Consider the following 14,967-nt stretch of genomic DNA (forward strand, 5'->3'; position numbering starts at 1 on the left):
ACCATCTATACCTCAATTTTGCCTAGGCGAATTTTGTTCTTTTTGCATTCTAGAGTTAGCTCTCTCTTGAGGTATGGCGATTTGATTTTATTGTTTTATTTATTCATCGTCATATTTTAAATTTTGAATTTTGAAATTTTGAATTCCTAGCTCAATCGTTTCATTTTAGGAAATGATAACTCAAAGACTTATCATGAAGTTTCCTAAAATTTATCCTCTAATCTATGTTATTTATTGCAAAATCTAGTTCTCATTATGAAATGTTGTGTAGGTATGGCGACCCCGAAAGCGGGAGCATCCACCAGTCGCTCAGCTCTCATGAAAGAAGATCAGAAGACCGAAGAAGTGGAGACCAAGATCGTGTCGAAGTGGAGCAACATTGGAGATACAAACTTGGGTAACTTTAGCACGAAGAAGTTTCGAGAGGTCCCTTACATTGGCAAGCCATCACCTGTCGCCCGGAGAATAATAGAGAGTGGCATCATTAAGGTGGCCGGCTTTCCTCCAGCTGTTCAGTGCCATGAGTTGATGATCGAGTGTGCTCGTCACTATGATCCACAGTCTAGGACGATCGTGTCCAAAGAGGGAAACACTTTGGGGTACCTTTCGGAGGAAGCTATAAGTGAAGCTTTCCATCTTCCAGAGCACAGGGACATGATATACAAGAGCATAGAAGGAGCCAGATCAGTGTACGAAGATGATCCAGATGCTTGTCTAAGCATTATCAATAAGAACTGGCTACTTAAGAGCCGTCCCCGTCTGAGCAAGGTCCCGAACACACCGCACAGGATTGACTTCCAGGAGGAGTACAGAGATTTGATTACCATGCTCAATCGAGTTACAGGAGCCCCTCATGCCTTCTATTTTGAGAAGTGGATGTTTTACTTCATCCAGGTGATCGTTCAGGGAAAAGGTACGATACATTGGGCTAGGATGATTAGCCATTGCTTAGACGTACAGTTGAGGAGACTCAAGGCTACTAAGTCCTTCCACATGAGTTCATATGTCATCTATGCCTTGATCAGGAGTGTTGAATACGCAGGACTACCTCACAGAGGAGTGATTGGAAGAGGACCCGACGAGGTTAGAGCTTGTGATTCCTATGCCTACTTGCATCATCCGCCAGGAAAAAACTACAAGTTAGTTAATGATACTTTCACGATGAGCATCACCAGGACGTTGCAAGGTGGAATTCACAACAGGTTATCTCAGGATGCCCAGGAATTCATAAAGAGGTACGGTGCTTGGTTCATTCAGTTTCCCAAGTTCACTTATATTAGAGTGCATGGATGTCCTTTACCACCATACATGTTGCCGAGATATCCGACAGACAAAATTGTGTTACTTGAAGTAACAAGACAGTTGGCAGCATATGTGAAGGCATTCAGACACAGACATCAGAATGGAGTTCCAGTACCTATCATTTTGGGTAATTCAGTTGAGGTATGTCCTAATGCTTTAGCTATGGATGACGCAGAGAAGGAGTTAGCCTTGTATTCTTTTTCATCTTTTGCTTTGAGAGAAAGCTTTGATCCACATGGACATTTAGAGGAGACAGTCGGCAGGAAGTTTAGACATGAGTATTAGATTGAGGATTTTATGATGAATCTCTTAGATGATCTTGAAGTGAAATGAAAAATGCATTCTAGATTGCCTTTGGATTTCATCAGGAAATGCAGGATATACAGAGTGGCCGACCAAGCTCAGGACAGTGGCAGACATATCCAGTCTTCCTATGATCGAGAAAGCAAAACAATAAGGTTAGATTGGAATGAGCCCGAGGTCGTGGATTTAGATACTTTGATGGCACCAGTCTTGTCTTGTACTCGCAGATGGGTTGACATTCAGCATCAGAAATTGAGAGAACAAGGCATAGCCATGACTTTCACTTTGGAAGAGAAACCTGCCGAAGGTGGAGCTAGTGTGAGTGAAGGCAACCCTAATCCTAGAAATTCAGGTGAAGGTAACCTTCGATGTGCCAGTGAGGGCAATCTCCATTCAAGAGGTTCGAAGAGGAAAGAAAGACCTGGAAAGAGAGAATCTTCCAAGAAGAAACAAGAGGCTAACAGAGATCGATCATCCGGTACTTCTTCTAGACCTGAGAAAAGAACAATTCAAGTGGAAGAATCCATGGAGTCGATGGTACAGAACGATAGGCAGGAGGAAGGACAGGCACAACATGGGTCACCAGATGGATCTCTCCAAGACTATGAGTTAGATGAAGACAAAGAGGACAATGAAATGACATCTCCTCCCAGACAAGAAGAAATAGTGCATAAAGAGATTCAAGTTCAAGAAACAAGATCGATTATACCAGATTGGTTGAAGGAAAGATTAACCAAGGTGATCGTAGTAGAGGACGAGGACAATGCAATTGATTTAGAGAGCCTTGTTGGACGTTCACATGAAGTAACAGAAAAGAGAAAGGCTACCAAGATGTCCAAGATGATTCGAGATGAGACTGGATCCAGGAAATTACAGATAGCTACACCGGCAGCAGACAAATATGAAGGTGAGATCCTAGCCGAAGAATATGATATACAGACTTTTGAGTTAGGACCATCCACAGCAGAGCAGACTTTAGATGATGCTACCGATTCATTTGAAGCATTGAAAGACAAGCTTAGAGAAGAAATGGAGAAGAATAGAAAGCTTGAGAGAGAGGTCGGTGCATGGAGGACATATTTCAGTCACATCAATGAACCTTTGGGACGTCAGGATCCAGCTAGATCACCAGTGCAAGCACTTCCACTTCAATCAATCAATGAAACAGAAAGATTCAGGAACATGGTCCAACGTACAAGTAATTGGATGGATAGATCTCATACAGTGGCTATAGAGTTTGTAACAAGGATGATGAAGATTATTCATCAAGCTATCCAGGTTCTTGAGATGATCCACAATTTGATGATAACAGTAGCTGCATTCGCCCATACCAAGGATGTTATCATTCCTGTCTTGAAAGTTATTAGACACACATCAAGGAAGATTTTAGCGCAGGAGAAGATCTTGGAGGGAGAATCTCACAATTTGTTCCATTGGTCAACCTTACTCCATATGAAGAATGTTTTCTTCGAAGACATCAGTACTAGATGTGGCCAAGTTGAGGAGGTGATTAATCCGATCCAGGACAGAGTATTTGAGGTACTTCGTACCATTCTTGGCAGAAGGATCGAGGTCGAGACAGATGTGGATATGCAGGAACTAGAGGATAGAATCAAGGTCATCTTTTGTAAGGACGCAAATGTTACAGATGAGCAGTATGATCAGATGTTTGCCACCATGCTCCTGATTGAAAGGACGAAGGAACTTGAAGCTTCATGGGACGCAGCCCTTCTAGATGCATTTGATCAAGTCATCCACTTGGAAGAGAGTATGAAGAATCTTCCCGAGATTCCAATTGCAGAAATCGAAGGAATCGTGACAAGATTCATTGCATATGCTAAGAAAGAGAATTGGAAAGGGAATAAGATTCTAGATGAAAGGTTGTTATAGATGACATGGCATCTTATTTGTCATTGGTTTATGTCTTCAAGGTTTTTGTGCCAAATTTAATATTTGGCTATGCATTTAATATTGTTCAGTAAAAAGGAGGCCATTTGTAACAAACCCTAATTAGGGTTTAGGTGTCATGATCTTGACCGTTGATCTACTTTCGATCTGGACCTTTCATTGTAATTGGGGATGCTATTTATACCCCCATTTTTCATTTCATTTAAAAGGAGTTAAGAGTGTAATAGTCAATAGTTGATGTAATAGAGAAGAGAGATTAGAGTTAGAAGCAATTTTATTTTTGTAGCAAGATTGAGTTTGAAGAGAGGAATTCAAGCAATGGTTGTATATGATGACTTGGAAATCAATGAAATATTGAAGTTATGGTGTTTTGTTGCAAATTTCTTGAGTTATCTTCATGGTTGTTTGCTTTACTTGAATTGTGCTCAATCAAAGTAGTGTGTTAATTTGAAGGACATAGTGTGAGACTTGATCTTTGGTAGGATTCGTAATCCAAACCACTAGCTTCTTGCTGATTGTAGGAACGCCTTGCGTGGTCGACTGGAGAATACTTTGAATCCCTTAATCTTCAATCATTATTGTACCTTGGATATGTACCTTCGTGGTAGTGTCCATGATCTTTGATGCATTGAATATCATTTTATTACCTTAGAAGATCGCACTAATTTCAATTGAGTTGTTATCTTATGGCAGAATTGAAGTTGGTTGAATCTTGCCAAGTCTTGTCCATATTAAGTCATTCATAGGGTTAGACTAGATTAGACCTCTTTCAAACCCTACTCTTTTGTTATTTTTGAATAGTTTCTTAGTTTAGTAAAATCTTGAACTTTCGGAATACGTAAGGCCCCTTGGAGGAAACAGCAAATCACATCATACCGCTGGAAGCTTGTCCACACGTAGAGACCCTACTAAAAGAACCTTGGAGTCTACCTAACTGATCCTTTACGCGAATCTTCAGCAGTTAGAGACTATTTTCTCAAGAGAGGATAAGATGCCTATTGGTATTTTATTCTGTGTATGATGGTGTACAAAATACACGTCAACAGGTACATCGTCATCTTGCACATCAAAGACAAAAGAAGTTAGAGCAAGGGTTCGTTGAAGAAGCATCTAGTTTCAGATGAATTAATTAAAGCTAGCTTCTCAGCATCACCAAATTGAGCATCAACCAAGTGTTGGACAAGGTGGCATCCCAGTCATCACTCCTCCAGTCGGGTTGGTCCACCTCAGCATGTCCAGATTCAATGTACCTGACTCATTAAAGGTGGCACAAACTTCGATGTACCCACCCTGGCTATCTATTGGTCGAATATTTCAGAAAAGACATGTGTCCAAATAATGCAATTATTTCATTGGTCAGAATTAAGTTTGTTGTAACAAACCCTAATTAGGGTTTCATTGTAAAATCTTGGCCATTGATCTCAAATTGATCCAAGCCATTGAATGGTATTGTGGGCACTATATAAGCCTTGGCTCTTCATTTGTAAAGGCTAATAGTTAGTGAATAGGAGTCAACAATAGTTAGTCAGTAGTTAGAAGGTGAATAGTTAGCTAATAGTGAATAGTCAGTTAATAGTATAGCAATTAGAGTAGAGTAGAGAGAGAAGGCCAAGATTGTTGCCAAGATGTTGTAAAAGGCTTGTAAAACTTCATTGAAGAAATGGTGAAATCTATGGGTCGATTCAACAATTTGCATGGTCTCTATACTTCTCAAATTTGATTTCGTGTTATTAGATGAGTGGAAGAAATATGTTTGATTGATGGTGAAATTCGTATATCCATACTACTAGCAATTTGTTGATTGCAGACTTGCCTTGTGTAGTCAACTGGAATCATTCAGCTTAAGCTCAACTTCAATTGTCGCTTCTTCATTGATATGCATCAGCCTGATGGTGTCTATGCCTGTAGCGATGATCTGAACATCATAAAGCTTTCCTTCGAAGATCGCACTAACCTTGTGGAGATGGTCCTGGGATGTCAAGACAAGACTTAGTTAGAATTTCATCAAAGATCAATCATTGCTCCTACATTCTTAGTATCAGAGTTAGATCCTTTCCTCGCCCTCGTCCTTTTTCCTTTTTTTAAAATCTAAGCCAGTGAAATCATGTGATTCCAGCAAAACAGACGTTTAGGTCGTCAAGTGTAAGTCCCCTTGTGATTCTAGCAAAATCACATCATACCACAGAGAGCTTATCCACACGTAGAGATCCTACAACAAAGAACCTTGAAGTCATCCCGATTGATCCTTTTCGTGACATCTTCAGCATTCGGAGACTTTATTCAAGAGAGGATAAGGTACCCTTTAGGTATTTTATTCTGTGTTCGCATGTGCATAAAAAACACATCAACAAGTTGGTCCACATTGATGTATGTGGTCCAATGAATACACCTTCTGTTACTAGGTGCAGGTATTTGTTGCTTTTTGTTGATGATTTCAGTCGTAAAATGTAGATGTACTTTCTTAGATAGAAATCAGATGTGTTTCCTGTATTTTAGAAATTTAAGGCCTTAGTAGAAAAAGAGTCTGGTTGTAACTGCACCATTACAAAAATGGCTAGGTCAATGTTGGAACATAGGAATGTTCCTAAAAAATATTAGGCAGAAGCAGTGTTTATTGCAATCTATCTTCTTAATCGGTCTCCTACACATGTCATTAAGGGGAAGGCTCCCGAGGAAGCATGGATTGGTCATAAACCCAGGATCAGTCATTTGAAAGTTTTTGGCTCTTTAGCATATGTTTGGATTCCAGATGCCAAGCGCTCCAAGTTGGATTCCAAGAGTCAAAAGCTTATGTTCACAAGGTACAGTGACAACCACAAGGCTTACCGGTGATTGATGTAGACACTGATCATCTTCTCTTCAGTCGTGATGTTGTCTTTGATAAAGAACGAGGACCATTTCAACTTTTCTTGTCTGAGCAAAATTCTGAGGATCAATCTTTAAAGGCCTTTGATTTAGTTGTCCATCTTCCATTTGGTTCACCTGATGGGAGGGATGATGCAAATTTTGGATTTGATGATGCACTACCTAAATTTCCTCCTAATGATGCTAATCTTCCACCTATTTCAGATCCTGTTCCACCTCCAATTTCAGTTATTCCTCTTGCATCTAATGTTGGCTATTCTACTCTTGGGCTTAAATGGTGGGCTAAGACCATCAGTGATCTTCGTCCTGATGAGCTCATTGAGGGTAGATCTTCCAGAAATAAGGGCAAGCAACAAAATACAATTAACTATGCTCTCATGGCCAACATTCATAGTGTTTTTGAGCCTCAAACATATTCTGAGGCTAAAGTGATTCCTGAGTGGGAAAAGGCTATGGAAGCTGAACACCAGAGTCTTCTAAAGAATAACACTTGGGTCCTTTTTGTTCTTCCACCAAAGAAGAAGCCCATTAGCTGCAAATGGGTGTATAAAGTTAAATACAAAGCTGACATAACCCTTGACAAGTACGAATCTCGTCTTGTTGCTCGGGGTTTCTCACAGAAGGAAGGCATTGACTATGAGGAGACTTTTGCTCCTACAGCCAAGAATGAGTACCATTCGGCTTGTCCTGGCTTTAACAACTCAGTTTGGTTGGAAAGGCCATCAGATAAATGTTAAGAGTGCATTCCTCAATGATGAGTTGTTGGAAGAGGTCTACAAGACGCAACCTCCACGGTTCAAGGTTGCTGGAAAAGAACACCAGGTGTGTGGACTGGTGAAAGCACTCTATGGCCTGAAACAGGCTCCTCGAGCTTGGTACATCAAGATTGACAAGTATCTTACAGATAATGGCTTTCAGAGGAGTCCATCTGATTCGAATCTGTATGTCAAAAACACAGGTGATAATATTCTTGTTCTTGTTGCCTATGTTGGTGACCTCATTATCATTGGTAGTTCGACACTTTTGATCGATCAGATCAAACAGAGCTTGTGTCAATCTTTTGACATGATAGACTTGGTACTTCTGCACTATTGCTTAGGTGTTGAAGTTTGGCAGACTGAAGGTAGTATTTTCATTTCTCAGTCTAAGTATGCCCAAAGTTTGCTGAACAAGTTTAGGATGCAAGACTGCAAACTTGCATCCACACCTATAGAGAAAGCGTTGAAGCTGACAACCAAATCGGACTCACTTGTGGTGAACGAATCAGCATTCAAGCAACTAGTTGGAGTCTCATCTACCTTACTGCTACTAGGCCTAATCTCAATTTTGCAGTGAGCTACATTTCACACTTCATGACAGCTCCAAAGGCTGATCATTGGGTTGCAGCGAAGCATGTGTTGCATTATGTGAAGGGCACTTCTGATTTTAGACTCCTGTACAACATAAGTGATGATCCTAGACTCTCTGGTTACACAGACTCAGATTGGGCAGGTTCCGTTGATGACAAAAAATCAACATCTGGGTATGTTTTTAGTTTGGGATCTGGTGCAGTCACATGGACTAGCAAGAAGCAGCAGGTAGTGGAACAGTTAAGGCAGCTTGTGAGGCAGTTTGGCTTCGACAGATGGGCTTTCAGACATGCAAATGTCTCAAGCAGGTCCTACTCCCCTTTACTGTAATAATCAGGGGGTGCTCAAACTAGCCAAAAATCTGGTCTTCCATGAGAGAACCAAGCATATTGAACTTCATTGTCATTTCATTCAAAAGCTGGTTGAGGATGGATCAGTTCAGTTGCTGTATGTTCCAATGTTGGATCAGACAATAGATATCCTCACCAAGTCTTTGAGCCTGGACAAGTTTGTAAAATTTAGGGGGCAACTTGGTGTAGTTGATGGATTCACCATTAAAGGAGGGTATTATAATAATATAATTTATTATTTGTTAATGGTCAATTATGTAATATATTGTAAATATTTAGTTAGTTTCTATTTATGATTGTTTTTTTTTAGAAACATCGTTTTGTAAATTCTTTATAATGATCTTTCGATCATTCATTTTAATATAATACTTTTTTTTACCAATTACTTTTCGTAATATTAATAAAATCTTTACGGATTCTCCATGCTTAGTATTCTTGAATGATGAAAAATGAGACTTGGATTTTGTACTAAAAATGACTTATTTGCATATGAAGTAAAATATGCAAGTTGGTCTTTTGGTCTTATTGTCACTAACTTGTCTCATAAGGTTGGCCACTTCTTGTAATAATGTATCCAAAGGAGAGGTAGGAACTAGGTTAGTGTCGGGGTTGTATGAAACGAAGTAGAATGGTGATGTTAGTTAAATGGTAAGCACAAAAAATGATGTAGATAATCAATATTAAACAAAGGAGTGGAAGAGTCCTTAAATAGGCAATTACAAAAGATCTTTACATAACAGAATTGATCGAGAACTAAAGAAATAAAATAATGTTACTAAAAGCAAACTAAACGACTTAAATGACCATTATAAGCTAAATATAACAATATTACTTTAATATCCTCCCTTAATGGTCATTCTAATAACTACACCAAGTTTTCCCCTAAATTTTACAAGTTTGTCTAGATTCAAGGACTTGGATAGAATGTTTGTAGTTTGGTCCTCAGTTGGAACATATTTCAACATCACTAATCTATCTTCAACAAGTTGTCGTATGAAGTGACAATGAAGCTCTACATATTTTGTTCGCTCATGGAAGACTAGATTTTTGGCAAGCTTTAACACCCCTTGGTTGCCCCAAAACAAGGGTGAAGGCCTTGCTTGAGACATTTTCATGTTAGAAAGCATCCTTTAAAGCCATACTGCCTCACATGCTGCTTTGATAGTTCTCCGATACTCTATTCTGTCAAAGAAATAGCTATTGCCTGCTGCTTCTTACTGGTCCATGTGACTCTGTTGGAAATGTTGTCATTGATGTCAAAGGAATTAGAAGGTTGTCATTGATGTCGAAGTGAGTGGATGAGATTGTTGTCAAGAAGATATTCATTATCTTTGAATGAATGAGATTGATGAACACATTGTTGAAGGAAATGCCAAACGTCCAAAAGGATTAGAACTGAAGTCAAGTTTATGGTGTTGTGAAATCAAGTGATTACATGTTCTTGTAGGGTCGACATCAGAAGTAGAAGGCAACTAAATTACCATTGTTAAAGGTGAGGACATATCATAGTGAAGAAAATTCTTGATCAAAAGGAGCACATATAAAGATCGAACTTCATTATGTCTGGTCGACTTATTCAGTAAGAGACACAGCAATTATTAAGCACAAAGATGCAGCAATATTGGCAGTGACTAGGCTGAAAGATTAATAATTAAAGAGTGGCAATTCATTTTGAAGAAAAACAAAGAAGCGATCAGCATTAATATGAGAAGCAGTTCTATGACAAAGCTGACTCTTATGATAGTGAACTAAATGTAGCAAAGACAAATTAAAAGGATTTGTTTATACTAAACACACAGCAATACAATGATCAGAATCAGTTCGATTAGACATTAATAATGATATATGTTTGAAACATATTAAGATACAGTAATGCAGCAACTTGAGACAGCGATCTGTATTGAAGTAATTAACATCTATATTCAGCAATCTCCTTGTTATCTTATCAGCATAATACTTCAGCAATTCTATTGGAGATAATGATAAGTTAGCAAATTTTTTAATTATAGAAGTGTTGTACAATAAAAGGTGGCAATTGGTTTAACACAAAAGACAGTAGCTAACATAGACAAGGCAATTAGTATGAAGGCACAAATGGTTTGAAGTCATAATCGCCGATTCATCAAGAGACATAAGTAATTTAATTAATATTCTGAGCAATACAATAGTGGCGATATAATTATCAACGCAATGATCTCTCATAAAGACAATGATTCATAGATTGAAAGGAACTGATTTATTTAGACAACAAGTGGTATCTTGGTTAATGTAGAGATGTGATGTATTATGGAAAGAGATGCAATTTGCTGAAGAAGGAATCTTCAATCTTTAAAGGGTGCAATCTGATTATGAACAAAATAAGAAGTAAGAGCTTAGTTAGGGGTAGCAACAATGGTAATGGGAGTGGTAGGATAGGTTTGGAAGAAAAGGACAGATTGGAGGATACACTATTATTCAATAAGGAGCCAAGATCAAGTACAATATCTATGCCAAATGAGGCAACCTTCCAATGTGTAACCCTTGTTCATCAAGTGGAAGACCTTACTCTTGCGGATCATCCAAGTGGTTCTCAACATGGTCATATGAATTGTTGACCCAAAACTAATTTTAAAATGGCATGGGTATGGTGAAATGTATTGAACTAAATGTATGCTTTTAATTTTAAATTGTTAGGGAGCTGTTTATCCAAAAAAAATAAAAATCAGATGGAATCATTTGAGCTCTATAAGAAAACCCGATTTAAGCAAATGCATGTTTAATACTTTCTACTTGCGTGCTCAGTCAAAGCTTCTTTTATACATATTGATCATATCAATAACATACTATTGCATTTAATCACATAATTATGTGTGCATCTTGATTGTGTGTTCTCATGTGCTTAATTGTTGCGAAGTTCCAACTGAAGTTAGAGATGGGGAAATATATGGAAATATAAATGTCTATAATTAGTTCAACATTTAGACGAGCTCTATGGGTGCTTTAAATGCTTAATCGTTACAAAGTTTGAACAATAACAGTTAGACGTGGGAAATTCATGGAAATATGAATGGCTCCAGTTGGATCACCTAACATTTATATGGTTGCCAGTTGAACTATTTATTGTCATTTTAGTTCGTTAACAGTCAAATCTCCCTGCAAATGTCTAGCTAATTTAAGATTTAGTTATAGTTTATTCTCTCCTCTACATTAGAGGTGAAAGATTATTACGATATCTTCCATTCATGGGAGACACCATGTAAATTATGTTTAATTTGCCACTTGTGGCTAGTGGGTATCGACCTGCTTAGAATCCTTGATAAAAACGTAAATCTGGACAATCTCTGAACTGATTTTTGTATGTATTAGAGATGGGAGTTTAGCTCGCAGTGATCCTCATTCCTTGATCATAGTTATATCTTCCCACATACACCATAATAGTTTGAGCTGATTCAGAGATGATGTAAACTTTTCCTGCAATGCTTGGATATTTCTACATGTAAACTTTTCCTGTAATGCGTGGATATTTCTACGTGTAAACTTTTCCTGCAATGCGTGGATATTTCAATGGGACCTGATATAGATGTATTTTTTAATGTAGGTGAGCACTGGAGAGTCATGGCTTTGTTTTGATCAACCAGCTTTGACCCTACATAACAAGGTAAATAGTCTTTTGTGTTCAAATATATCTGGAATGCCTTTAAAATATATCTGGAATGCCTCAAGTAGAGATTTTACAAGTAAGCAATTATGAAACTATGTTTTGTGTATGTTTTGTAGGTTCGAGCATTTGCAGGCTGGCCAGGAACAAGAACAAAAGTAGAGATTCATGACCACACTACCAACGAAACTCAAATTATTGAGGTTAAAATTATCACAACAAAAGTGGGATCCAAAGACTGTCACGATGAGCATATAAATAGCAAAGATCCTATACTCCTTGATGGGGACGCTCTCATATTTTGTTGTGGGGGAGGCTCTACACTCGAGGTAAAACCTTTTTAATCCATCTGATACTTAAATGCATGCCCTTTTAGGTAATTTGTTTTTGATCCTATGTCTATCGAGCATTAGGTATTGGAGCTTCAACCTCCTGGGAAAAAGCCAATGAGAGCACGAGATTTTTGGAATGGTTTACGCGGTCGAAAGCTATTCGAGGCCTGAAGTGAAAATGAGATTCACATTTCTCATTTTTTGTCAAACTTACATATTGATCCATGCAAACATGCCATATTACAGAGCAGACAAAAGAGGAAAGAAAAGTAAGGAATGTGAAATTCACTTGGTTGAAGAGTGATGGATATGGATACTTTGGCCCCATCATTGTCATATTTTTTATTAGGAGAGAACTTAGTAGTTGGGTATCCTCTGTTGGCGTGTTTGCTGTGTTTATATGGAGACATTTTAAAAGACAATTGTTTTTAATAAGACTTGTAATTTTTATTTCTCCTGATTAAGGAGATTTTAAATAAAGATGAAATGTTGGTCCAACGATTTGTTATTTTTTTATAATACTTTTGATTCAAATGCTAATCGTGAAGTCACTTTTTTATTTAATTTTTTTTAAAAATGGATACTTTAATATTCAATAATCACAAATTATTTAATTTCATTCAATTGTTAGTGTAGAAGTTGATGATAAATCACAGGTGTGGATAATCATCTGCAAAAAAAATACCTATCACACAAAAGAGATCAAGCAAAGATTGTGTGTTATATAACAACCAGAGAATAAAAAGATTCAATATTGAAGGTGTAATTACAATGAATGAATGACTTGCTTTATAGGAAGCAAGAGATGCCCTAATTTTAAAATTAGAAGAACTAAAGCAATGCAAAGTAGGAGCTAAATTAAGCTCAACTAGAAGCTAAAAAAGCATAAGACCTAGATAAAATAAAACACCTAAGTTTAGCTTAAATGAAAAAGTAATTAAAGGACTTAATTAATAAATAATTAGATAATTGTTTGAAAATTACTCTAGCAGTTAAGTCCTCTCGATCACTAAACTCATTTTTATATCAAATTTGTAAATAATGTAAATCACTAGTTTTAGTAATATTATTTGGTTTATCTAACCACCAAATACAACTCAAAAGGGAACATTTAAGGTTGAACCATTCTTCCAACTAGAAAGGAAAACTGCTTTATAAAATTAAAAAAATTGACTAGAATTTTAAGCAGACTTGAATTATGAAAAATTATAATTTTACATGTATAGAGTTTGTATTGGAGGATTTAACATTCAACGAGATAAATTATTTTATTAAATCTATTTTTAATTTAGTTATGAACACGAGACTTGACCAATACACATACATATTTTTGGTAATTATGCAAAATTTGATCTAACATAAGCATACCATTTCTAGCCACGTTTGCATTTAATAGAATTGTATATAAATAATAATTGGAAAGATGTATAATATGACATAAGACAAGATTTCACAAATCAAACATCCAAATATTAATAGATGAAAATAATCAATAATGATCACAACACAAAGTTTATAAACACTATTTATTTTGATAAGTAAAATTACTCTTTAAAGATGACATTACATGCACATTAGAGTTCGTCCTTCATATGAAGAACTTGAATAGTAAAATTTTGTACAAAGAGTAGTAAAATTAATCTTTAGTTTGACTCAAATATAATACTCCTATATATAAGGTTTGAGAGTATACTTTTGCACAATTGAATGTCATTTAAATATAAAATTTGTTTTCAAAATAAAAATTTAATGTAAATTTGAATAAAACACATCAATTAAAAAATTAAAAATATTCTGAAAAAACTCAATAAATCTTGCATTATGAATGGTTTGATAGGTCAGTTTGGCCTGTCCGACTTTGCTTTTTGGGATTTGCTCCCCTGGTTGGTCTTTTTAATATTGATAGCTTTTGGCTTTGTAAAGGGTCAGCGCCCTCTTTAACGCTGCTTTCTTTTTAATCAAAACATATTCTAAATTTTATTGATTTTAACAATCTGTGTGTAGCACAACAGGTCCACACACAATTTTACAATAGATTACAGTAACTTTATTGGTTTCTTGTAGCAAGATATAATTTACAAAAAACATATTGTTATAGTAAATTGCAATAATTTCTTGTCACCTACCTTTCTCTTATTATGAGACTTCCATAACATTGCTCTTATTGCAATCCCCTATTCGATCTCTTGGGGTCTAAAGCCTTTTCTAAATAGTTTTATTTCCTTCTTTCAATAAGGGTCATTTTTCTCTAACTTATCTACTAGATAGAGATCCATCCTCACCTATGTTACTACCACAAAAGTCAATCTCCATAAATATAAAATGAGATAACTTTTGTTTCTTACACATCTTGTCCTCTTATGAAAGAAATAATTCATAGTGAATATAACACTTTGACCCTATCACCACCCTACCTAAGATATAACTCGTAACATTTAAAAATGATTGAAATGACCAAGATAATGAATGGAAAAATCCATGTGGTCAAAGGTATAGTTGAGTGGCTAAGATATAGCCAAAATGTAGCCACATAGACAAATTAATGGATTGGTGTAAGGCCATGTAGTCAAAGAATCATCAAATAGATCATATAGTGATGCAAAGGACCCAAGGATGTTTAGAATGTCCTAATTCAACAAATAAGAGCAGGTTGCAAGTTACCAAGACATATCTCTTGACTCAACTCATTGGTCCACTTACTAGGCATCTCAACCCTCAACTCGGTTAGCACCAAATCTGACACAACTTCACAAAGGGATTGTGGAACTTAGGGAAGGGCTTCTAGAATGTTTAGAGACATCAAAACCAATCTTCAAATGCAATGGTGTAACCCCAAAACTCTCCCTTATATGATTTGCCTTATGTTGGCTCATACACCCTATTAGGCCTATTTAGAGGGTTTTTTACAATAAATTGGAAAC

The 14,967-nt window shown here is 36.7% G+C and overlaps 1 protein-coding gene across 3 annotated transcripts in view; it reads left to right on the forward strand.

Moving 5' to 3' along the window:
• The window catches only part of LOC131064643 (uncharacterized), an 85,273-nt gene extending 72,729 nt beyond the window's left edge, over positions 1-12,544 (forward strand). For all 3 annotated transcript variants that reach the window (XM_057998860.2, XM_057998859.2, XM_057998861.2), the window contains 3 exons: positions 11,655-11,714; positions 11,834-12,043; positions 12,128-12,544. In XM_057998860.2, coding sequence (XP_057854843.2) covers positions 11,655-11,714; positions 11,834-12,043; positions 12,128-12,217 — 360 coding nt within the window. In that variant the 3' untranslated portion in view covers positions 12,218-12,544. The remainder of the gene's footprint in view (positions 1-11,654; positions 11,715-11,833; positions 12,044-12,127) is intronic.
• The last annotated feature ends 2,423 nt before the right edge of the window (positions 12,545-14,967 follow it).

The sequence above is a fragment of the Cryptomeria japonica genome, chromosome 9 (assembly GCF_030272615.1).
Source record: "Cryptomeria japonica chromosome 9, Sugi_1.0, whole genome shotgun sequence".
Lineage (NCBI taxonomy): Eukaryota > Viridiplantae > Streptophyta > Pinopsida > Cupressales > Cupressaceae > Cryptomeria > Cryptomeria japonica.